Below are 25,808 nucleotides of genomic sequence, written 5' to 3'. Positions count from 1 at the left end.
ATTTTTGTTTAAGGTATACTTCTCCAGAATTCCCCAATATCTGCAGTCCTCTACAAGAACTAGCCCTGCAATCTTTAATATAATCCCAGCCTGATCATATTGTATGACATAATCTTGCTTATATCTTATTTAAAAATTTTTGTATCAATATTTATTAAGAAAATTGATCTACAAATTTCTTTCTCTATTTGGGCTAGCAAGACCATACTTGCTTTAGCAGGATTCCTTTACCTATTTTTTTCAGTCTACACTGTATTGGAATTAACTTTTAAAAAAATATTTGGTAGAGTTTAACTGTGAATCCATTTCAGTCTTGGGGTATTTTACTATCTGTTTCCTCTTGTATCTCATTTAACCTTATTTTTGTTTTTTTTCCAAATTTATAATAATAAGATAAGAATAAGAAACAAGAAAAAGAGAAAAACAATGCAAAACAAAGTGAAACAAAAGAAAAGAGAACATCAGGGAGGATTCAAAATATATAGCAAATATCAATTTGTGTGTGTGTGTGTGTGTGTGTGTGTGTAAGAAATTATACTCATGAGTGTTCATCTTTTCTTTACTTCCTTGTAAATTGTTCTTTTGTCCTCTGCTGCACACATTTTTTACTTTATTCTCCCTTTCCCCCTTTCACCCCTTCCACCCTCAACCAGGCTATAATAAAAAGATATATTTACATATGCATATGTATACACATACATACACACATACTCATGCCTCCCACACCTACACACACACACACACACACATATCTTTCCTATCCCTGCTGACTCTTTCATTAATTTCTGCTGCATAACTTGACTATTACTTAATGTCCCCTCACCCATAGATCCCTCCCTTGCCTTCTTCCTTCACCCTTTGCTTCCCCATCTACCCATCTTTCCTCCCTTATTTCTTTATAGATTTTGGAGGGTGCTATACCCTTCAAGGTATATATGTAGTATGGCCCATTGAACCCATTCCCAATGTGAGTAGATTTTCAGAAACTATAAGTCTTCCTCCTTCCCCCTCTAATGCTTCTGTTGTCTATTCTTCTCTGCAAATCATTTGTATAACAATTTTTACCTTTACTCTGCCAATCTTTCTTTGAGTTTGCCCTATAGTTCATATATATCTCAAACATAAAGTATTCATTTCCTGTGTGTAAAAAAAAAAAAACCATAACTAATTTGTCCATGTTGAGTTCTTTAAAACTGTTATTTCATACCGGGTTTTATATGTGAAATTTTCTGTTAAATATGGATTTGTTTGATATAAAGTCCTGAAAATCTGCAAGTCCAAAATCCGCAAGTCCATTGAAGGCCCTTTTTTTTTCTCATTCAAAATTTTGCTGGATATGCTATTTTTGGCCACAGGCCTAGTTCTTTTGCTTGTTGTTATATAGGATTCCAGGACCTGCAGCCTTTTATTATAGCTGCTGAGAAGTCTTGTACAATTCTAATTGTACTGCCAGAATATTTGCATTTTTTTTTCTTGTTTCTTGAAACATTTTCTCTTTGATATCAAGGTTTCAAAATTTGGCAATACTATTCCTATGACTTTTCCACAAATGCTCTCTTTGAGGTGGTGATATTAGTGAATGTTTTGCTATGTCTATTTTTCCCCTCATGTTCTATCATTCCAGGACAATTTTCTAGGATTATTTCCTGAATTATTGTGTCAAGGTACTCTTTTTGTTCGCAACTTTGTTAGTCCAATTAGTCTTATATTTTCTCTTCTTGATCTGCTCTCCAAATATATTGTTATGAGATGTTTCACATTCTGTTCTACTTTCTCATTCTTTATAATCTGTTTTGTTATGTCTTGGTCTCTCAAAGCTTCACTGGCTTCCCCTTGCCCAATTCTAATTTTCAAAGCATTATTTTCATCTTTGAGACTTTGTGTCTCTTTTTCTAATTTGTTAACATTTTTATACTCTTCTTGCTTTTCTTGGACGATTTTAATTTTTTTCTTTACTTTTTCCTCAGTGTCTCCCATTTAATTTTTGAATTCTTTTTTGACTTTTTCTATCAATTCTCTCTGGGTAGGGAGCAGTTTTACATTACCTTTGAAGTAAAAGCTTTTTTTTTTTTTTAAAAACTAAATTATCCTCCTCTGAAAATAAATCCGAGTCTTCTGGTTCCCGTAATATGTTTCAATGGTGGAGTTCCCTTCTTTGCCAGTTCATTTTTTTTTTTTTAAATAAGAGGTATTAGTATAAGCAGCACCTCTAATTGGGGGGCGGGGGGAGGGGGAGAGAAGAATGGTGCCTCATGCTTCCCTTCAGCAATCCACTCTGAACAGGAACTCTACACCAAGAGCTTCAAACTCCTCCAAGAGTCCACAGCCAGCAGTGTCCCTGCTCTGCACTCACCCAGTGCTGGTTCTTTCTTGCCCAGGGTCAGCAGCACTAGCTGGGCTCTTCCCCAACTCAAACGTTGGACTCAACAATCTGGGACGTAAAAATCTCTGTGTTTCCTGTTGAAACTCCAGCCACATCTAGATAGCTTGAGGGATCCACACAAGAAGTTTTGGGGGAACTAGGTTGGAGGTGTTTGCATTTCAAACAGGTAAACTCCCAGCCCAGGGCCTTTCTTCGGATCTTTGCCAGTAGTAACAGGAGAACCCCTATTCTACCCCAAGTCTTCTAGATTCTTCACCAGTATATTTTCACTCTGAGGCAAAAATTTGTTCTATTTGTGGGGGAAATCAAGAGAGCTTAAAATTTACCAACCTACTCTACTCTCTTCCCAGAATCCTTCCCATTTAACTTTTTCTCCAAGAATCTGGATGCTGTACAATTTGGTACTAACACTGCTTTATTGCCTATGATACCCTTTAGCAAAACATAGCTTTCCTGATTATCTTTTCTAATTAGGTCTACTTTTGCTTTTGCTTTGCCTGAGATTATTACTGCTATTCTTGCCTTTTTTTTTCTTTTTTTTTTTTAAACTTCAGCTAGAACATAAAAGATTGTGTTCAGGTCCATATATTAACTCTATACTTTTCTTTCAAATATGATTCTTGTAAACAATATGTTGTTTTAGTCTAATTTTAATGCATTCTGTAATTCTCTTCTATTTTATGGATGAGCTCATCCCATTTCCAATCATAACATTGTCAACTGTATATTTACATCTATTCTATTCTTATACATATATATATATATATATATATATATATATCATTATGAGATATATATATGTATTTATATATATATATATCACTTTCTTTTTAAGCCGGTCCCCTTCTTAAGAGTCTGTTTTTGCTTCTGATCACTGCTTTCCTTAATTTTTCCTTCTTTTTATTCCTTTCCCTTTCTTATGATCCTTTTTCTTCCTATTTTCCTGTTGGGCAAGATGATGGGTATGAAAAGTCTTCCATTCCATTCCATTCCAATTCATATCCAATTATGTATTAATGTATCTTCTTCACTTTTTGAACCAGTTCAAATGAGAAACATTGAGGTTCAAATGTGATGCCATCCCATCAAACCCCCTTCTTCATTCTTCCCTCCACTTTACAAACTGTTGCTTAATCACACTATTTATGTGAAATAATTTTCCCCATTCTTCTCCTTTCCTCTATTTCCCAGTGCATCCCTCTCCCTCACCCTTCCATTCTTCTTTTGAGATACTCCCAATATAACAAAATTACACTCATGCCCTTTGTTTAAATATACTCCTTCTAACAGTCCTAGTGATGACAAAATTCTGAAGGGTCCCAAGTACTGTTTTCTGAAAGAGAGACTTAAAGAGTTTAACTCTACCCTGTTATGATTTCTCAATCATGGTTAGTTTCTTATACTTTTATTCAATCTTAAGTTTAAATGTCATATCTTCAATTAAGCTTTGATTTTTTTCATCAAGAATATTTGAAAATCCTGTTTGTTTTTTTCTCTGTAGAATTATACTAATTTTTGCTGGATGGATTGCTTATTCTTGGTTTTAATATTAGCTCTTTTCCCTTCAAGTATATTCCGAATCTTCCACTTTTGTAATGGTTGCTGCTAAACCTTGTGTGAGTTTGACTATGGCTTCGCAATATTTGAATATTTGTTTGCTTGTCTGTTTGCTCTGGCTACATTCAGCATTTTCTCTGTAACTCAGAAGCTCTGAAATTTGGCTATATTATTCCCAAGAGTTTCATTTTGGGATTTCTTTCAGAAGATAACTGGCAGGGTCTTTCAATTTCTACATTGCCTTTGGTTCTAAGATATATGGGCAGTTTTGTAGTTGTTGTTTAATAATTTCTCAAAGTATGTCTAGGCTTTTTTATTCAAAAGTTTCAGGTAGTCTAATGATTCTTAAATGATCTTTTCTCAATCCATTTTCCAAGTTAGTTATTTTTTTCTTATAAGGTATTTCACATTTTCTTTTTTTCAATCTTTTGATGTTGTTTCATTGTATCTTAATGTCTCGTGGAGTGATTAACTTTCAATTGCTTAGTTCTCATATTTAAGGAATTATTTTTCTCATTGTTTTTGTCCTTCTTTTACCATTTGGCTGATTCTAATTTTTAATGACTGTCATATTTTTTGTGTCTGTTTTTTTAAGGCATTAATTTTCTTAGATAACTTAGATAATTTCTTAGGTAACTCTCATTTCTTTTCCCAAATTTTCCTTCCCCATTCTTATTTAATTATTTCGAAAATTGTTTTAGTTTTTTTAATTGCTTAAGTGTTTCTAGAAATTCTTACTGGGATCATGTCCAATATGTAGTTTTCTTTGAGATTTTTGTTTATAAATGTTTTCAAATAATTTTCTTCTATAACTGGATATATGGTCTTCTCTACTATCTAGTCATTTTTCATGATCAGATTCTTTTTTCTGCTTTTTGCTCATTTTTCCAGCTTAGTTCTCAACTTTATATTTTATTTTCTCTTGTTCATATCTAGGTGGGAGATGCCTCGCCTGAGTTTTTATCTTTTATATTGTTCTGATGCTTTCACAGACCAGTCTGGGGACCTATGAGTATTCGGTGTTTCCAACACTGATCCAGGAAAAAGTCTGTTACACATTCCTCTTGTTTGCATTCTGCAAATTTCTAACTCAGTTCAGATCTGCTGTTGGCTTGTGTATGGTTGTTTCCATAAAATGCTGCTGGACTTAATCATGCTATATCTCATCAAAAGGTTCAAAGTAAATGAACTGCTGGCTACCTCTTGGTTTTTGTCTCCTGCCCTGGTTTATTCAACTTTAGGCTTATGTATAGAACTGAAGATCAGAAATGAATCCCCATTCTGCTCTTGGGCTTAGAGGCACATAGCTATTTTTCTGGAAACTATCCCTTCCTCCCAACACAGGTAGGATACCTGCTCTCTTGCTTCTACAACCACTCCTCTCCATCCTCAAACCAAGATACATAAGTGGGTAATGAGTTAGAAAGTTGCCAGATGGCACCTGTCCTGCACCCAGTACTCACACAAGAATACCTTAGGATCTCTCTCTGTCCAGGTGTTCAGTTCTCTTACCATTCCCAGTTGCTGAGTGGCTATTGCAGCCATGTCCAATGCTGCTTCCACCTATTGCTGCCATACAATACACAGTTGGCCAACAGCATCTCAGTGTATCCAGAATTCTACCAACCATGGGCTAGAAAAATGACTCACTAAAATTTTTCTTAGCTTTCTCCATAAGAATTCAATCTTGTGCCCATATAGGTTACTATGGAGGAAAATATGAAAAAACAAAGGCAAAATTGCTATCTATCACTTCCCATTTTGACTCTGCCTCTCTACTTGCTCTCCTGTAGATTTTTAAAAGTCAAATCTAGAAGATGAAGGGAGAGGAGAAAACAGATGAATAAAAAGCATAGGATGATTACAGAAGAACAGTATCAGGAATAATAAAGCTCTGAATGATCAACAGCTAGTTAGTTTTTTTGTTCTTGTTGTTTTAAAGCGAAGGAAAGAAAAATGAATTTTTTTTCTTTACGAAAAGGAAAAAATTGGGTTACATGAAAAAAGTATTATCCAATAAAAGGGAGAGAAGAGAGTAGCTTAATTTGTATTTGGTCCTGTTTTCTCTGCAAAGGATTTGAAAAAACACAATTAACAGGAAATGATATGATAATAAAGTGAGTAAAGACAAAAAGAAGACCTGATTGTCCCAAAAGGGTTTCTATCTCAGTGTGAGATGAACAAATAATGTCAGACTAACTTTAATCCTTTAACTGAAAGGATTACTAATAGATTTTAAAAATAAATAAATAGACTTTATAAGTAGAACAAGATCTGTTAGGGAGTAGCTTACTTGAAAGAGAATAAGAAGTTTTTGTGAACAAGATGATCACCCAAACATACTTGGTTCTGATCATGTCACAATTTTCAAGGTGTTAACATAACATACCAGAATATTAGACTTAACAGAAGACAAATATAGGTACCACCTACTATTTAAAACAGTATCATAAACATTATGTTACACATACGAAATAACATAGAACAGAGAAGGAATCACTGACGAATGGAAATGGAAAACAGCTGGAAGATATGAGAGGTAGCATTACCATTAAACTCTGAAAGATTCTAAAAGGCAAGGAAGGACATTCTAGATATAAAAAACAACCTGTACATATGCATGGAGATAGAAGAACTGCTGCGTTTTGTATGTTTGTTTTGTATGTTTATTAACTTATTTTTGTAATTGTTGTATACTTCCAATCACCACAGAATGCTACCTTCTTGAGGGTTAGAGTTATTTTGATATTTTTCTTTGAATCCTCAACATCTAGCATAATGCCTGACACAAAATACTTGTTGAATGACTAAATAAAAAAATTTCATTCTTCTTTAGGATATCTATTTAAGTATCTGAAGACATTTATTTTTATCTCCTATTAAGTTTAATATTCTTCTTTACTTTAGTTAACACTTTATTGTCATGACCCACATAAGTAATTAATGAGAAATTGTAAGATTACGTCTATTAAGATTTTAAGACTACCAAGATTTATTATCTTGAGAAAAATGCTTTGCAAATATTAAGGGACCAGATAATGGAAGTTATTTTAGGCTCCCAATTCCCCTTCTTTCCCCCCACCCAAATTCACAAAAATGAAAGACTAAAGAAATAAACACCTTAATATTTCAAATTTCTCTAAGAAAGGTATTTCACTAAGAAAATAACACTTTAAGCCCTTGAGAAAAGTTAAGACTTCAGGCCTAAGAAGATAATATAATTTTCAAAGTAGATAGATATACTTAAAGTTTATTCTGTTAATAAGTTCATCTTTAGGCTCCATTTCTCTTAAAACAACAAAGAAAAAAATTAAGTTCATCACTGATATTTCTTACAAGTACCAGTTTTCTTTATCAAAAAACACACAATCAATCCTTGCTGTAGTTTTATTTCTGAAGGTAAACCACAGCTACCAAAAAAATTGGTTAAAAGCTACTTAACTAGGAAAAAATTTTTACATCAAAGAGTTCTAATAAAGGCCTCATTTCTAAAATACATAGAAAATTGACTCAAATTTATAATACAAGCCATTCTCCAATTGATAAATGGTCAAAGAATATGAATAGACAATTTTCAGACAAATAAATTAAAGACATTTCTAGTCATAAGAAAAGATGACAGGAAAAGATAACAATAAACTTTAGAGAGAATGTGGGAAAACTGGGACATTAACACATTGTTGGTGGATTTGTGAACTGATCCAACTATTCTAGAGAGCAACTTGGAACTATGACCAAAGGGCTATCAAAATGATCATACTCTTTAATCCAGCAGTGGATACTGGGCCTGTCTTCCAAAGAGATCATAAAATAGGGGGAAAGACCCACATATGCAAAAAATGTTTGTGACAGCCCTTTTTGTAGTGGCAAGGAACTGGAAACTCAATAGAAGCCCATCAGATAGAGAATGGCTAAATAGGTTATGGTATATGAATGTTATGGAAAATTATTGTCCTATAAGGAATGACCAGCAGGATGAATACAGAGAAGCCTGGAGAGACATGAATTGATGCTAAATGAAATGAACAGAATCAGGAGATCATTAAAAACTTCAACAACAATACTACATGATGATCGATTCTGATGGACATGGCTCTCTTCAACAATAAAAGGATCAAAATCAGTTCCAATTGATCTGTAATGAACAGAACCAGCTACACCCAGAGAAAGAACAGTGGGAAATGAGTATGAACCACAACATAACATTTCAACTCTTTCTGTTATTGTTTGCTTGCATTTTTGTTTTTTTCTTCTCAGGTTATTTTTATCTTCTTTCAAAATATGATCTTTCTTGTGAAACAAGATAACATATTAAATTTAACATATACTTCAACATATCTAACATGTATGGGATTATCTGCCATCTAGGAGACAGGGTAGAGGGAAGGAGGAGAAAAGTTGAAACAGAAGTTTTTGCAAGGGTCAATGTTGAAAAATTACACATGCATATGTTTTGTATATAAAAAGCTATAACAAAAATAAAATAAATTTTTTTTAAAAAATTAGCTCTTTTCAAGGTGATTCTGGCCAATTTCAATAGACTTGTGATGGAGAGACCCATCTGCATCCAGAAAGAGTACTGTGAGGGCTGAATGTGGATCCCAACATAGTATTTTCACTTTTTTTGTTGTTGTTTACTTGCTTTTTTCTTTCTTTCTCATTTTTTTCCCTTTTTGATCTGATTTTTCTTTTGCAGCATGATAAATGTGAAAATATGTTTAGAAGAATTACAAATGTTTAACCTATATTGGATTACTTGCTATCTAAGACAAGGGGCAGAAGAGAGGAAGAAAAATTTGGAACACTAGGTTTTGCAAGGGTAAGTGTTAAAAACTATCTTTGTGTGTATATTGAAAATAAAAAGCTATTATCCAAAAAAAGAAAGAAAAGAACTTCCACTAAAAAAATAAACTATTTTAGTGATTTTCCTCAAAAAAGAAAAGTACTTGAATTTGTAATTAATCAATTAGTTTATATTCTACTATTCAATTTAGGCAAAATTGCCTTTGTTTTTTCATATTTTCCTCCATAGTAACCTATATGGGCACAAGATTGAATTCTTATGGAGAAAGCTAAGAAAAATTTTAGTGAGTCATTTTTCTAGCCCACGGTTGGTAGAATTCTGGACACACTGAGATGCTGTTGGCCATTCAGTTCTCAGTATCTTCATTCTCTTAACAACTGATCAAATGAATTTCCTTCTGAATGTCTTTAGGTGTTTGTTGGGAAGTATCTGTCACATTAAGATAAAAGTTATGCACAATTTTTTTTTTTGTTATTAAAGGTACTTCACACTACTTTCATTTATTCTGTTTTAGTTTATATCAATAAACAAAATATATATCACTAATACAAATACATAAAGAAAGCTTTTTTTTTCCCTGAGGTAAATGGGGTTAAGTGAATTGCCCAGGGTCACACAGCTAGGAAGTGTTACATCTGAGGTCACATTTGAACTCAGGTCCTCCTGATTTCAGAGCTGATACTCTATCTACTGCAGCACCTAGCTGCCCCCAAGAAAGCATTTTTAGAGATTATCATTTAAAGATTTAAAGATTATTTATTAAAGGATCTTACACTTTTTAAAAAATACTTTTTGGATGTTTTAAAAAAATATAAAAGGAATAAAACATTTAACATACCGCAGCATTCCTACTCTGTAGCAAAGGCTTTGTATTTCTAATGAGCAGTCGATGGTCTGGATCCATAGCATAAGGTACCTTACTTTTATCAGTTTTGTCTTTTTGCTCTTCATCAGATTCATAGAAATTCTTTTCACTGTTCTCTTCTAGGTTGTCATCCTGCAATGAAAAGATTAAACTTCATGAATAAGTTCAATTCCAAAGACACAAATATTAAGCATGGAAACTACTGTTCAGTTTAAGGACAAAAAGAAGCAACTTTTCCTTTTTTGAGGTAAATGAAATTAATACTTACTATCTTCTTCCAATCCTCATTGCTATCATCTATCAAAATCTGAGGAATTCTACCCACTTTCTCAATAACTTGAGTATCTGATTCATGTTCTTACTCTCCTCAGACTTTGATGGCGATAGCAAAGGACACCAATTCTAACAGTGCTAGGAATAGCATATTACTAGTCCCTAATGTAAAAGATTCTGGTGATTCCAGTGAAGTTCCTAATTTAAAAGAAAAAAAACAACAGCAACAACAAGTTCTTAATTTAAAAGAAAAAAACAACAGCAACAAGGACATCTTGTGAAAATGCAAGCTGACAACTGATCCTTCAGATGCTATGGCCCCTAGCCTCTTCAGTAGTTATGACTATTGAAGATTTGGAAAACAAAGTTCTCAATATTAAATATTAAAGTCCTTTTGTTGTCTTCTTCTGTTAGAATGTAAACTCCCAAAGTGCAGGGAATGTCCTTTGGCCAGTAACTGTATTCTAAGTATTTATCCCAGTAAGTATTTTTAAAATTCCTTTTGTCTTGTTGAACAGTTATTATGTGCTTATCTTGGATCTGAGACTGTGGTAGGTACTGATAATACAAAGACAAAAATCAAACAGTCCCTGCTTTCAAAAGAATTTCATTCTATCAAGAAAGCCAACATGTACATTATGCAAGTACATACAAAATAAATACATCATACTTTTAAGGACAGAGAAAACAAGCTATATGAAATATCCAAGAAGCATAAAATAATTTCAGAGGAAAATAAATGGCTTGTTAAGACAAGGAAATGGTTCTTATAGAAGATAAAAATAATGCTGAGTCTAGAATTTAAAGGAACTCAAAAGGTAAGGAAAAGACAGTCCATTCTGAGTCAGGAAATAATTTTGAGTCACATGACCAACAAGATGGAGAAATATTTTCCCTAATAGTCTTAACTTCCCAGATCATATCAAAATAAAAATTATGCACAATAAGTAAAACAATGTAACTATATCCACAATAAGACACCAAGGGCTCTAAAGAGAAACCACAACAAGGAAAAGAATTATGTATTGCCAAAAAAAAAAAAAAAAAAAAAAAAAAAGGAGTTCAAAATACAGTTCAAGATAAAATACCCTGCATAGATAAGCCTATTTTCCCACTGCAAAAAAATGCCAAAAATACTCTATTTTAATTGAACAACTTGAAAGAGCAAAAATATATTTACTTTCCTATTTCAATAAGATAATCAGTACTAGAAGAAATTATTTGTTGTCTCTTAACTGGTTCTTTATTTCAATAATGTAAAAAAATGGCAATTATCTTAATAAATACATATAAACAGTTTCAGATTTTGGTTGGGAAAAAGGAAGTCGGGTTCTAACCAAAAAAAAAAAAAAAAAAAAGATATAAGATGAGAAATTATAAGAAGTAAGACATATTTGACTTGGTTTTTTAAAGGAAATTGTTTCATTTAAAATGTATAATAATTAGATTTGATAATGAATTCTAAAGTATAACACTGTCACTTTTCTTAGAATGCGTAATTTGTAGTAAAGAAATTACTAGTCTCTTAGGAGTACTTAAAAGAAGGCTGCAATTGAATTATACCTCTAAGTCAAAATCAATTGACTGATTCTTCTTTTATATAGCTCTAGGCCCAAACTAGTTCTGTTTAGTGCATTAGGAAACCAATAAAATGATAGCTAAACAACCAAAGACTCTAAAAACTTAAGCACCCAGCAACAATATATAGTTAAGTAAAATCAAACAAATATGCCTCGCTCTCATCAAATTTCTACATGATTAACTTAGTAATCCACTCAGCACGGTAACTAGTACTATTAAAGCCCTCAAAGACATGTAAAATGTCACTTTTTAATGAGCCTTTATTCTTTTTTCACATTTGTCTCTCTGTATCAATTAATATTCTTCTTTAGTATTTAAGTCCATTATTCCAATAAAGGACATCATGATTTTAGTTATTTGTCTTACAAAGGCACAGGTAGTAACTTTTGTAGCCCGTATGAAAAACAGCCAATTTTATCCCTTAATGAATCACTTAACCTTTCTCAGACTCAGTTTATTCAACTGTAAAATAATAATAGTAGCTGGTAATATTTCTATAACATTTAGTATGTGCTAGGAAATGTGCTTTATACAGAGCTTTACAATTATTACCTGATTTGAGCCTAACAACTCGGAGGTAGATGTTATTATTATTCCCATATTTATACACGAGGAAAATTGAGATAAAGTAACTTGTCCACAGTAATAATAATTGTCCACAGCTAAATAAATGTTTAAGGTTGGATTTCAACTGAGGTCCTCTTGATTCTAGTCCACCACTACTATGCATATAATATCCCAACTGCCTCTGGAGATAAAAAAGGATTAAAAACAGTACTAACCTAAAATAGTTGTTCTGAGAATGAAAAAAGGTAATATATGTAAAAGACTTCCTACACAATAAAGAACTATATAAATGCTAGCTATTACTTGAATCTTTAATGAGTATATTTAGAAAATGTTATTACCACTAAATTTTATGTAATGACTCATTTAATTAAGAGCTAAAAACTTTTATATTTACATCACTATTAGCCTAAAAATATAAGTAAATCACTTTAAACTTGATAAAGAAGGAACATATCAAAATAGTATATATTTAAATTCAAATAGGAATCAATATAGAAACTAAAACAATACAACTGACTTTTGTTTGTAATTCAAAGTGATCATAATGGGGAAGGGATTAAATCAGAATAAAGAAACTATCTTTTCAGATTTACCAAACATCAAGTTTGGGGATAGCCATTTCTATTTTATTTCATGAGTGTCAAAAATCTAGTATTTCTTCTCCGAGCTATCCTTAGTACCTAATACTACCAGTTCCTTTTACACAGATGATAGACTAAATATGTATTCTCTAAAGTAACACAATGATCTTTTAATTGCCAGATCCAAATGCCTTTTCTCCATCCTCATTGTTGACTTCTCTCTTGTCTTTGACAGTGCAGATCATCCTCCTCTCTCAGATACTTTCTTCTCTAAGTTTTGGGGATTCTATGCTTTCCTGGTTTTCCTCCTACCAATGTGATGACTCCTTCTCTGTCTCCAATGCTGAATGCATGCCTAGACCATGTCCTCTTCAACGACAGGTAGGCCTTCCAAACTGGTTCCTCCTCTCTTCTGTCTGCACTATTTCACCAGGTGCTTTCAACAGGGCCCATTCTTAGTTCTACCTATCTACCCTAATCTTTCTGATAACTTCCAACCTCACATCTCCAACTCTTAAATTCAACATGTCCAAAACTAAACTCATCTTCCACACACATACACACACACACACACACCGCACTGTACTTATTACTATCAAGGATACCACCATACTGTCAGTCCCCAATACAACTTTAGATGCCATTCTGGATTCCTTACTCTTTCTCACCTCCTCCATATCCAATCTCTTGTCAAGGCCTGTTGATTTTATTTTGTAACATCTCTCAAATACATCATCTTTTCTCCTCTACAACTGCTATGCTGCCACCTGTCTGGTGCAGACCATCATCATCTCATGCTGGGCTTACTGTAACAGTTGCTGGTCAATCCACCTGCCTCAAATTTCTCTTACAATTCATATTCTACTCATTTGTCAAAAGTAATCTACCAAATTATCCAACAGATCTTCATTCAGTAAACATCAGTAGCTCCCTAGGACCTCCAGGAAAATGCTCTGTTGGCAATCAAAATCCTGCCTATACTGCCCTCCCCTTTACCTGTCTAGGATTCTTATAACTTATGCCTCCCTACACAGAACTCAATCCAAAGACACTGCTCCTTCGTGCTGTTGCCCACACAAGAAAATCTATCTCTGGACTGTGGACCAAAAGGTCTGACTCTCCCTCAAGCATAGAAGCTCTCTCTCCACAAGGAAAATGTTGTGAAATTTTTCCAATTATTTTATCAAATATAAAAAACCCTTGCTCAAAATAAAACAGGTCTACATGAAGCATCATGCAGTTTAGATAATGTTTTGATATTTTTCTCCATCTGTAAAGCTCCAAGCATTCTTAACATTCTCCATGTTTTATACCACAGCCCAGTAACCACTACACTATACAGGTGGAAGTGTGGATTTGAGGCCCATTGAACACTGAATCTCCCCCAATATATCACAATTATAGAAACACCTGTGCTTTGTAACATTGTGTTGAGCTACTGAAAATTCACAGTGTTCAATAGCCCACAACACTTCTCATTTCTTCTGGCTCTACATTCAGTTGCAAACTAATCAAGTATAGTGGTTTTCAAATGATGTGCCATAGTAACCTAGGATGCCATAGAGTTTTTCTAAGGGTTCCTTGAAATAAAAATGTGGTTAATAAGAAGTTGATATATATATTTGTGACCACACCACAAACATATAAGCCTACTACAAAAGCATGGCTGATACAAGTTCCATAGCACAAAGGTCACACAAAATTTTTATCTTGGCCAGCTCTATCTGGGATGGCTCTATATATTAAAAATGTTTAAGTTCTTGAGATCAGTATTATACCCAAACAATTATAAATAAAGGTTTAGCCTATGATAATTCTCCAATTTCAGTATAGTTTATCTGTTGAATTCTCCAGAATATTTTGAGATTTATATTGGTGATGTAGGGATTTACCATCTCTTGGTTCATAAATAAAGCTCATTTCTGACAAACAATTCTAATCACTTACTCATGTCCTACAAGATATTTAGTTAATTGCTAATTTTTTACAATCTGAAATTCAATAATATAGTGGAAAAAGTACTGGCCATGAAAACTGAAAGCCTTGAGTACAAATCCAGACCTAGAAACTTAATGGATATGAGACCATGGAGCAAAGCTTATATTTGCTCTGTACCTCAATCTCCCCTTCTTAGAGGTTGGCTTCAAACCCTTTAAAATTTCTTCTGGCTCTAAATTTATGAAAGATATGATAGGAGAAAAGACCCTTAGATATGGCAACTAAAGGATCATGGGCAACTTGAGGGAGTTTCAGAACAAGTAAAGTCATATCAACAAGCATTTATTAAGTGCCTAAAATGTGCCATGAAGTATTCTAAGTGTTAGGGATCATTTAAAAAAGATTAAAAATCATTAGCAATCTTGGAGAATTAAAATAACATTGGATTAGTAAAGAATTAGCAATAATGGAGAGTTAAATAAAAAGTGAGAAGGCAGGAAGTGAAAGCACTAAATGTTAAATTTTTTAAGGAAATTAGCTGAGATATATGGCACAAAAGCTACAGTATTAGCTATGGCATTTTAATGAAGTTTTTCAAATTGATAATCTGGCCAATGATATTTCTACTATCCATTATCTAGATCTCATAATTTATTTAAAGAGAGCAAGACTTAATTGTTTCAATCTCATGCCATATCTTTTATTCGATATTATTGTTTTTCTAGTTATATACTAATCTTGAACATTTCTCAAACAAGTTAGTGGTCTGACTGTACAGAGGCAGTTGCTTCAGCATTGACTTCAACATCAATGAGTCTTCCACTATCCATTAAAAGATGTTCAATATTCACCAAATCCAGCACCTACTGATTCTTTTCTCAGATCAAACTCGAGTAGAGATATGATACCAGTCTATAGTCTTTGAACCTGTGTCATCCCTTCTTCTGACACATACTTTATAAAATAATTTACACTATTCTCAATTATTTTGACCTTTTCAATAAGACAATGGGTTTTAGTTAAAGCATATGTCCATCTAGTTTGGAAAGTCTCACTGAATTATGAGTGGAATTTCTCTTCATCCTCTACAGGAAAGGGAAGCATTTATACTGCCTCTATTATGTGTGAGGTAATGCACTAAGTACTTATCACAAATACTGTTTCATTTGGTTTGACAACAATTCTCTGAGGTAGGCGCTGCTATCACCTCCATTTTATAGTTGAGGAAACTGAGGAAGAGGGCTATTAATGGACTTGTCTAGGGTCACACAACTAGTGAATATCTAAAACCAGATTTGAACTTGGGTATTCCAGCTTCCTTTCCAATGTGTCACCCAGCTGCCTCTATAACCAAAGTTGGTACATAAATTGCTGATATTTTCAGTGAAATTTTTGAAAATATTTTTCATGAATATTATTACCCAAAATGACCAAATGTTCTAAGAAACTTTATTTATTATTGCATTTGATTGTTGGGTTAAAAAAAATAGCTCCAACAATGTCTTTCTTTGTCTAAGGCAGAGATCTAAGAATAAAGTCCATGAATTAGTTGGGTTCTAAAATTTTTAATATAATTAAGTTTCATTCCTAATACTGTATTTTATGTATTTTAAAAACATGCTGTAAAGGGTTTGTGGGCTTCACCAGACTGCCAAATAGGACTGTAATGTAAAAAGAGTTAGGAATTCCTGCTCTGAGTGGTGCTTATGAGCCATCTTTTCATTTAGTTAGAATGCTTTTTTTCCCCTTAATTTCTTTATGATAAGGACTTCAAAAATTACTCCTATACAAAAATTATACTTATACTTTTTGTTTATCCTTCATTCCCAAAGAAGACTATGACATCACTTATACTAATAAGCATTCAACTACAGGACACAGAACTCAAACTTAGAGTTCCAACACCCAATTTAAAAATGAAAAATTATAAAAAGTGTCACTCTACTAGAGATTCCTGAAAAAGCCTGAGGAGGCAGGGGGCATGAGTACTGCATGTGATTAACACCTATCTTCTAGTTTTATTTTATGGGTTGTCAGGGCCAAAGAATTCATCACCAAATAGCCAGTCTATTGGTGATAAACCTCTCCATAATTAACAAAGTTGGTTCTTGGAAGCAGACACAATAGCTTTTCATTAGAACCAAAAGGGAAGGCTTTCCAGCATGACAAACCTACTACTACTAGCACTTATATTCCACTAAGCAAAGCCAGGGTCAAGATACCAGGGTCCCAGACACTTCCATTCAGCAAATAAGCACTACAATAATTCTTGGAAGATACATTTTTAAAATAAAAGATTTTTTAAATGTCCCAGGAGGACAGGAAAAAAATGGCAGTTCTGTCACCCACTATGCAAGTCATAGTTTCAATTTGTAGATTTAGATCAAAGTGAGAAGATCAGCTTAAGGCAGAAAACACAAAAAGGAGGAAGTTCAAAGGCAGGAGTCTAGACCTCAGACTCAGAGTGGGTTCTGCACCATAGTTCATTTACCCCAAGTTGCAGAGGAATAATCAAGGCAGGACTCCCAGAGCAAGCAAAGGGAAATGCAAAAAGTTCTGCCAGAACCAACAGAGCTTTCCAGATCATTAATAGTGGTGGAGTAGCAATTTACCTCATGAACAGACTCAAAAGAGATAGGACAATGGGGACAATAAAAAGACATTGTCCAGATCTGACCACTTTGGGAGCAGTGAAAACTTGCAAGTTTTCCTTGTCCTGTCCCTGTCCCTGAGACTCTAAAATAACAACAACAACAACAACAAAAACATGAAACCCTAATAAAGCAACAAAAGAAGCAGCAAGACTTTCTCTCCAAAAGTGTGGCAGAACTCAGCCCTAACATCAAGTACAAGATTAGGGTGGTAGTATAGTATAGTAAATATGAGTAAAAAAAAAAAAAATTACACTGGCAGGGAGGTTTTCAAGATAAACATAGAAAAGAATACCTCTAAAACACCTACAAGCAATACCTCAAAGAAAAACAAAGTTTGGACACAAATTCAACAAAATATCTGGAAGAAATGAACCAAGCATCTGAAAGAATGTTAAAATGTCAAGATCTCTGGAGTTAAAAAATTGGAAAAGGAATTAATTTTTTAGCGTAAGCCATACAAAACTACCCAAGCAACAAACTTCCCTAAAAATTAGAATGGAATAAACAGAAGCCAATGACTCCAGAAGACAATAAGAAAATTTTAAATAAAGTTAAGAAACTTTTTAAAATATAGATCAGAATGTAAGACATTTCATAGAAAATAAATTGACTGGGGGATAGAGGGGAGGGGGGAGCCAAGATGGTAGAGAAAAGAGAAGTCTTTACCTGAGCTTTCTTTGGTGTCCCTCAGATCAACACCAGATCAAGACTCTGAAGTGGTTTTTGGAGTGACAGAACCCACAATTATTTGGAATGTAACAAATTTCCAGCAGAAGATATTTTGGAAGAATTTCAGGAAAGGTCTATCTCAATTGGGCAGGAGAGAAGGCAAGCAGTGCAGAAGCAGCGCAGGGAGACCTAGGGCAGAGAGGAACAGGGGAATCTAGTGGGAGGCTTTTCACCAAAATATAGTAATGTTGGCTTCTCTGTCCTAGTTCAGAAGCCAGCGGATCAGCAGATTAGCTGTGAGACATCCAACATAAATACAAAAGGCAAATGGTGAGCCCCCGAGCCCCAGAATAATGTGAGTCTTGGCCACACTCACTTAGCACTAGAAGGAAGTCAGTCATCACTGGTCCAGGACAGCCTAAAGCCACTGTTACCTGTAGAAGAAGCTTGGGACAATTTCCCCTTTGCCCTAAGAGCAGACCTCAACCTTTTAAAAATGAGCAAAAAAAGCAAAAAAGAACTCTGACCATAGGTAGCTTTTATGGAGAAAGAGAAGAATAGACCTCAAACTCTTAGGCAAATCATCTCCAATGAAGCATCAAAGGGTATGAACTGGTTCCCATTTCACAAGACTCTCTTGGAAGAATTGAAAAAGGATCTTAAAAGTGACTTAGAACAAAAATGGGAAAAGGAAATGAGAATGTTGCAGAAGAATTTGGAAAAGGAAACACAGAAATCATCTCTAGAAATCTTACAAAATAGACTTGATGACATGAAAAAAAGGATACAACTTTTTTTTACAAAATAGATACAAAAAAGAAACCAACTCAATAAAAAAAGAATTTGTGAAATAAAAACTCATTTAAAAATATATTTGATCAAATGCAAAAGGAAATTTAAAAAACTAACAAAAAATAACAAATGGAAGTGAATGACTCAATGAGACATCAAGAATCAGTCAAACAAAATTTTTAAAAAGTGAAAAATAACAGAAGAAAATGTAAAATACCTTAATGGAAAATAGATCTAGGAGAGACAATTTAAGAATTATTGGACTTCCTGAAACCCATGATAAAAAAAAAGAGCCTAGATATTATCTTTCAGGAAATTGTCAGGGAAAATTTGCCTGATGTCCTAAAACCAGAGAGTAAAATAGCCATTGAAAGAATTCACCAATCAAAGAGACCCCAAAATGAAAATTCCAAGGAATAGTGTAGCTAAATTTCAGAATTATCAGATCAAGGAGAAAATATGCAAGCAAGCAATCAGAAAGAAACAATTCAAATATTGAGGAGCCATAAGATACCCAGCTCCTAACAGCCCTTCTGTGAAGGGCCTGGAAGCTGACATTCCAAAAGGCAAAGGAATTTGGATTGCAGCCAAGAATCAACTATCCAGCAAAAGTAAGCATTATCTTTCAGGAAAAAAGATGGACATTCAATGAAACAAGTCAATTTCATTTATTTCTGAGGAATAAACTGACCTGGAAATCAGATCAAGAAGAAAAAAATTAGACTAGAATCTAAAGGGGAAGAGGAGGAGGAAAGAGTGAAGACATCACATTCCAAGAAATCTGAAAAAGAAAATTGCCCAAACCTGTGAGAACCAGAAGGCCTAGTGGAAATAGAAAGAATTCATTGTTCAATTGAGAAAAACTAATACAGAAACAGAAACTCCCATGATATCAATGGGAGAGCTCAAATAAATACAGAGCTCAAAAGTCTAGGAGAAAATTTAGATATAGACAATGAAGCAGCTATCACTACTACAAAGAGTGAAGAGCTTTGGATATAATATTCCAGAAAGCAAAGATTGTGGTTTTTTTTTTATTATTCTGAGTTGAACATCAAATAAAATGGACATCTAAGTATATAGCAGAACCAAAAAAAAAAAAAAAAAAAAATAGCTAAAATGGCTTTCTTGTTTTTTTATATATAATATATTCAGCATAAAATTTTCTTTTTTTTTTCTTTTCTTTTTTTAATTTAATAGCCTTTTATTTACAAGTTATATGCATGGGTAACTTTACAGCATTAACAATTGCCAAACCTCTTGTTCCAATTTTTCACCTCTTACCCGCTACCCCCTTCCCCAGATGGCAGGATGACCAGTAGATGTTAAATATATTAAAATATAAATTAGATACACAATAAGCATACACAGCATAAAATTTTCAAAGCCGTCTTGCTTATCTGCAGAATGTTTCTGGTCTTCCTTCTTTTCTCTTCTATGCAAAAGTTTTTGGGAGAGATGCAATCAGGTTTAAGTGGCTTGTCCAGACGTGACAGTGGATGTCAAGGGTCTCAGGTCACATTTGAACCCAAATCCTCTGATTCCAGAACCAGTGTTCTATCCACTTCACCATCTAGCTGCCCTCTTCTATACATTTTTCCAAAAAGTGTTTAAATGAATCTTCTTTCCTTTCTTTTTCATTTTCTCCCTCATCCCCTTTCCTTTTCCTTCTCCCATTACTACTACTAATGTAACTCTAGTTTCTAAATTTCTCCAACACCCAAGACTGAGAGGAAAAAATATCTATACAGTAAGAACACATTAGTCAAACAAAACAAATTCTCACCCTGGTCCTGTCTGGAAACATTCATGTTCTTTGGCACTTTGCATCTATCATGCCTCTGTCAAAAAGGGAGTCATAGGCTCTATCACTCTTCCTCTAGAATGATTGGTCTTTGTATAGACCAGAGCTCTTAGGAATTGCAGTATTGTTTTTCCATATTTACTTCTTGGACAAATTGATATCCTGCCTCAACTCACTTCATTCTTTATCAATTCATATGCTTACTTCTAGATTTCTCTGAACTTTCTCTTCTGTCATTTTTTAAAAAGCTCAGCAATATTCTATTTACATTAATATGCTATAATATGTTCTGCCATTCCTAATTGTTGGGTACTCCTTTAATTTACAGTTCTGGTCTATAACTAAAAAAAAAAAATAGTAAATATTTTTCTCCAGAAGGATCTTTTTCTTAATCATTTTTCCTACTATTACTTTTAATAAAATTAGCTATACACTAACTTTAGAAATCTTCTACAACATCACAAATGGTCAATCTTAAAGCATCATGGTATAGTATAACTCATAAATAATTATCATTCTATTGCTAATGATACCCACTCTACTAAGTGATACCCACATCTACTAATGATACCATATCTACTAAGACATCTTCATCTAGCTGAAGCAAACCCTCAGCTTTCTTTAATTTTCAGACTTTATGAGAATAACTTTAGAGAGTGTTTTGTGTAATTTTTATTAAATTATCTTCAATAAAAACATTTATTTTTTTAAATTAAGTATTCTCTTAACCATAGCAATGTATATAAGCTTTGAGTTAATGGGCTTATGTTTAATTAACCACTAGAAAAACTCGGTGAGAATTAAGAACACATTTAAGACTTTTAATTTTTAAAAAATTATTAAAAAACAATTGTTTGTCTACTATGTAAATAAATTTTTCAAGATCTGTGACTCCTGGACTTGAAAAAAGGTAGAGATAAAATTGTCAATAATGACTAAATTTCCCAAACTAAAAACACCTGAATGTAACAAATGGTCAATGCTCTTTAAAAAAAAAACTCACTTTTCTTGAAACTGGAACAGTTGCAGAGGCCTAGATATGTATGAGTTGCTCTACTCACATTGCACACCAATATTATATAGTTGATACAACCAATTAATATAATTAAGTAATGCAGAATCAAGCATTAAATATTGGGAGATCAAACTCTTAAAAGTTTAATGAAACTTTATGAAAACTTTTGCTTAGTTCCAATTTTTTTAAATATAGTATACAGAAATGATTCTTGGTAAGGGAACCATTAGTAATACTAAAAAAAAAATACAAACAATTTTATGTGGTATTTTAAAAGTTCAAAATTTACAAAACAAAATTGTCAAGTCCCAAAAATCAGAGCTTAAGTATAATAAATGCTACTAGAAGCTATTAAAGCACACACACACACACACACAAAAGAAAATGGATTCTAAAATTCAATTTTTTATGGCATCCATTTACATTTCTTTATATACTTTTATACTATATATTTATTTATATACTTTATTCCAGCAACAACAAAAATAAGTTCCGTTTTAGATATTTAAATTTCTGTCTCAAACTACTTCTTCCCTCTTAAATTTATACAAGGGTAATGGTATTTAACTAAATTTTTAAGTCCTTGGGAATTATTTAAACTCGACCCAGAATAAAAAAAAAAAAAAAAAAAACGCATATATTGTCCAAAGAGTAAGGTAAATTTAAGAAAATAAAAATGCAAATATGCATTTTAGCAGTCTCTTGAATTTATTAACCTAAAAGCTTTAATTTCCATTTTCCTGCATCAGCTTTATTTATAAAATGTCGTGCCCTATAAATATGCTGTTATTTTCTATAGTCAAGCACCCTCTTAACAAATCTTCTCATTAATATGTAAATTTAAAGTCAATCGGTCTTCTTCCTGACAGCGCCATGAATTCCTAGTGCACTGTATAATCGGCTTTGACTTGGCATCCACCATTTATCATCAAAGATGTCAGTTAGAAAAATTATGGAAAATGCACTGCAATTGATATGACTGCAATCTACTTTGTCAACACTTAATTGTTCCTCAAATCATACATTTACATATAAACAGCCTAAATACTGATCTATAATGATGCAAATAAACTAAATTAAAAATCTCTTCTGCTGCTTAAGATGCCTAGTTGTATATGATGTGTTCATTTTAAGAAGTTATTGACAAAGGCACACATAGCAGCTCATCTCAAAAAGTATTTCTACTAATTTTCAATTCCCAACGTAATCAGTTTTGCCTTCAAGCATATAAACACATACCGATGGTAAACTAATTCACTATATAAAATATGACTCTTTTATAAAATGGATTAGTTTGATGATTTCAATGACTAAATGTTCAATCTAATTTGAGGCAGAACAAAAAGCAAACAGCTGATACATTTCAAAAAATATTTAGTCACAAAGGTTGACTAGGATCTTAAAAAGGAAAAAAAGAAAATTGCATCCCATAAATAATAGACATTCGTTGATTTAAAACCTATCAATGCAATGGAGCGAATACATTGGTGCAATGGAAAGACCATCATACTAAAATTCCTTATTCTACCATTTACTGGTTTTGTGATTCTGGGCAAGTCACAACTTTCTTGAGACTTATTTTTCCTTTCTAGGTATCAAACACTAACAGCAGCAGTTCTTCCTCCATCATTGATGGCAGCTGGCTTTAAAGGTCATGAATATTGTACAAAGAGCTTTCAAAACAGAATTAAGTACAGATACAAAATGTGATGATATTTTTGCACAACTCCATTTGACATATCAATGTTTTATGCAACTTTTCTGCAAATTGCTTTATAATTCAAAGAAATTACGTCAGTTGATAATTAAAATGTAAACATTATGAAACTACTGTACTATTGTTTAAACTGTCTTTTGCCCTTTTTTGGTCTATACTATTTCTTAATTTAGTTAAGTATCCAAGTTGGTGTTTATGTAATATCTATAAAAGACTGTGAAGGGAGAGAAGGGTTTATATCCCCCCTCTCCCCTCCCCATACATGAATGAATGACATATAAAAGAAAGACAAAAACTTAAGAGACCTTTCACTTTCCTGACTCTATGAAAATGTCTATATTTCAGACGCTCAGCAGGGCTCCTCTTCATGATGACTTATTATAAGGTACTCTGGTGCTCACAGCCAGACCTTACCACCTAAACCAGTGAAAGCTGAACATGAGTCATAGATGTCGCCTAGTTTCTTCCAGCTTAGTCTACCTCTACCTATAAGTCAGTGATGGATAAAAATATTTTAATCATTCAAACTATATAAAAATGCTAGGAAAAACACCAGTTTGTCCTAGGAAGCTCACAAGACTATCAATGTCTCTGCTACCTCATCACCCTCTGTCAGTAATTAGTAATCAAAGAATGGAAAACAAAATGAGCTGCTAAGATCTGAAACAAAGCCTATGAAAGAAAAATGATCAGAGATATGAAGGGAAAAATAACCAGGTGCTTAAACGGTAATCCACACCAAAGGCTATCTTATAATCCATGCCATGTAATACTAGTCTATGCTAGGCCTTTAAAATGCATTAATGGAATTTGTGGAATTTGTGTGCACTCATTAGCGTACACACACATATGCACACATTCTGCCATGATTCCCTTTGCATTTGAAGACAGAAGTTTGATAGAGCAGGGACTCTCAGAACCCTATAAATTGTGCGAATTTATATAAGATTTATATATTATATATATTATATATATATAATATATATATATATGATTTATATAATTTATATAAGATTATAACAAGGAAGTTCATTATTTGAATAGAAGACTATGCCTTAAGTCAGAAAGACTTGAATTTGAATCCAATCACAGACACTAGCCTTGTGACCCTGGGCAAGTCATTTAAGTTCTGTTTTCCTCAATTTCCTCATCTGTAAAAAAGCAACCACATTCAACAAGCCACACCTGTTGAAGTTATTGAAAGGATCTATTGAGATAGCAATTGTAAAGTGCTTAGCAGTACCCAAAATGTAGTAAACACTATGTAAACATCAGCTATTACATATTACTGTAATATTCCAACACTTAAATACTGGATTAATAACTCCATCTTGTATTTCTTATGCACATGTAATAGAACACTCTTCCTCCAACACTTTGAGACAGTATTAGTATTCCTGCATTACAGATTAAAAAACTAATCAGATAAAGGACACGTTAAGTGACTCTCCCAGAATCATGCATCTAGTAAGAACTGAAGCCAGAAGTTTAATTCAGGTCTCCAAAATTTTAAATATAAGTCGAATTCTTACTATTATACCACAAGGCTACTTAATATTTGTCTTTTTATTCTTTTTAGAAGACATAATTAGGAAGAAATTGAACTTTTCTTGATTTTAATTTTTCTCCTTTTTTTGACCTTTACAATAGAAATGAATGGATAAATACAAATAAAAAATAAATCAAATGTGTTGCAATTATTTCATATATTAATTTAATTTATTTTAAGACTTTAAAATGCACTGGATGGCAACCCTGTACTTAAGACAGCTAATAAATATCATTAAATGGACACAATGATTATAAAATTATTTCAGGACAATAACCATAGTTTTACATTCAGAACTAGACAGAGACTCAAAATTATATGAACATTCCCCAATAATTACACAATTTAAAACACTTTGTACATAAGCACTAAATATATTTCTTATAATTATATATAATGTTCATTCTTTAAGATGCCATCTATGGTCTGATAAACTATTTTCAGCATAAGAGAACACAGAGTTTTATTACACTCTCCAAAAAATCAACATTTCAATTTCATTGGCATATTATTAGCTGTTTTTATTTATTAATCATCAATGAATCAAGACCATTAATGGTTTAATCACTGCAAATACCTAGACGATTAGCTTTAAACAAATAATATTCTAGATATCACTTCAAGTTTAAATTGTTACTTTAAGATATCAAAAGATTCATGATTTTATTAGTGTAGATTCCTTCTACCAATGCTGATCATTCTGCTCAACTTCAAAGGGAAAGTTCTTGCTAGAGTCAAGAAATTCATCACTTGGTGGACAACCCAAACCTTTAGTGTTTTCTTTTTTTTACTATAAAAACTACAAAACCAGTATCACAAACATTTTTGATTAGAAGATGCCCCCCCCCCAAAAAAAAATCTCAGATTGTATGACTTTTAATATAAAGCTCTACAATTCATACAGATGACACATTTGGTAACTGGAACTAGCTTAAGAGTGTTTCAGAAATATTACTAACATTTCATCTCAGTTATTTAGGTGTACACTTTTTTCTCTTTAATAAATAACATACTTTTTTTAACATTAAGCAACTGAACATCCACTGTACTCAGAGA

The 25,808-nt window shown here is 32.9% G+C and overlaps 1 protein-coding gene across 3 annotated transcripts in view; it reads right to left on the bottom strand.

Moving 5' to 3' along the window:
• Nucleotides 1-25,808, bottom strand: part of AP3B1 (adaptor related protein complex 3 subunit beta 1) — a 309,786-nt gene that overhangs the window by 174,333 nt on the left and 109,645 nt on the right. For all 3 annotated transcript variants that reach the window (XR_004233861.1, XM_003759422.4, XM_031966179.1), the window contains exon 8: nt 9,583-9,741. Coding sequence is in view for 2 of the 3 variants with exons in the window: in XM_003759422.4 (XP_003759470.1) it covers nt 9,583-9,741 (159 nt within the window). In the remaining variant the exon portion in view is untranslated. The remainder of the gene's footprint in view (nt 1-9,582; nt 9,742-25,808) is intronic.

This window comes from Sarcophilus harrisii, chromosome 1, assembly GCF_902635505.1.
Source record: "Sarcophilus harrisii chromosome 1, mSarHar1.11, whole genome shotgun sequence".
Lineage (NCBI taxonomy): Eukaryota > Metazoa > Chordata > Mammalia > Dasyuromorphia > Dasyuridae > Sarcophilus > Sarcophilus harrisii.
Note: the sequence above shows the minus strand (reverse complement) of the source record. Positions and strands in the feature narration are given on the sequence as shown.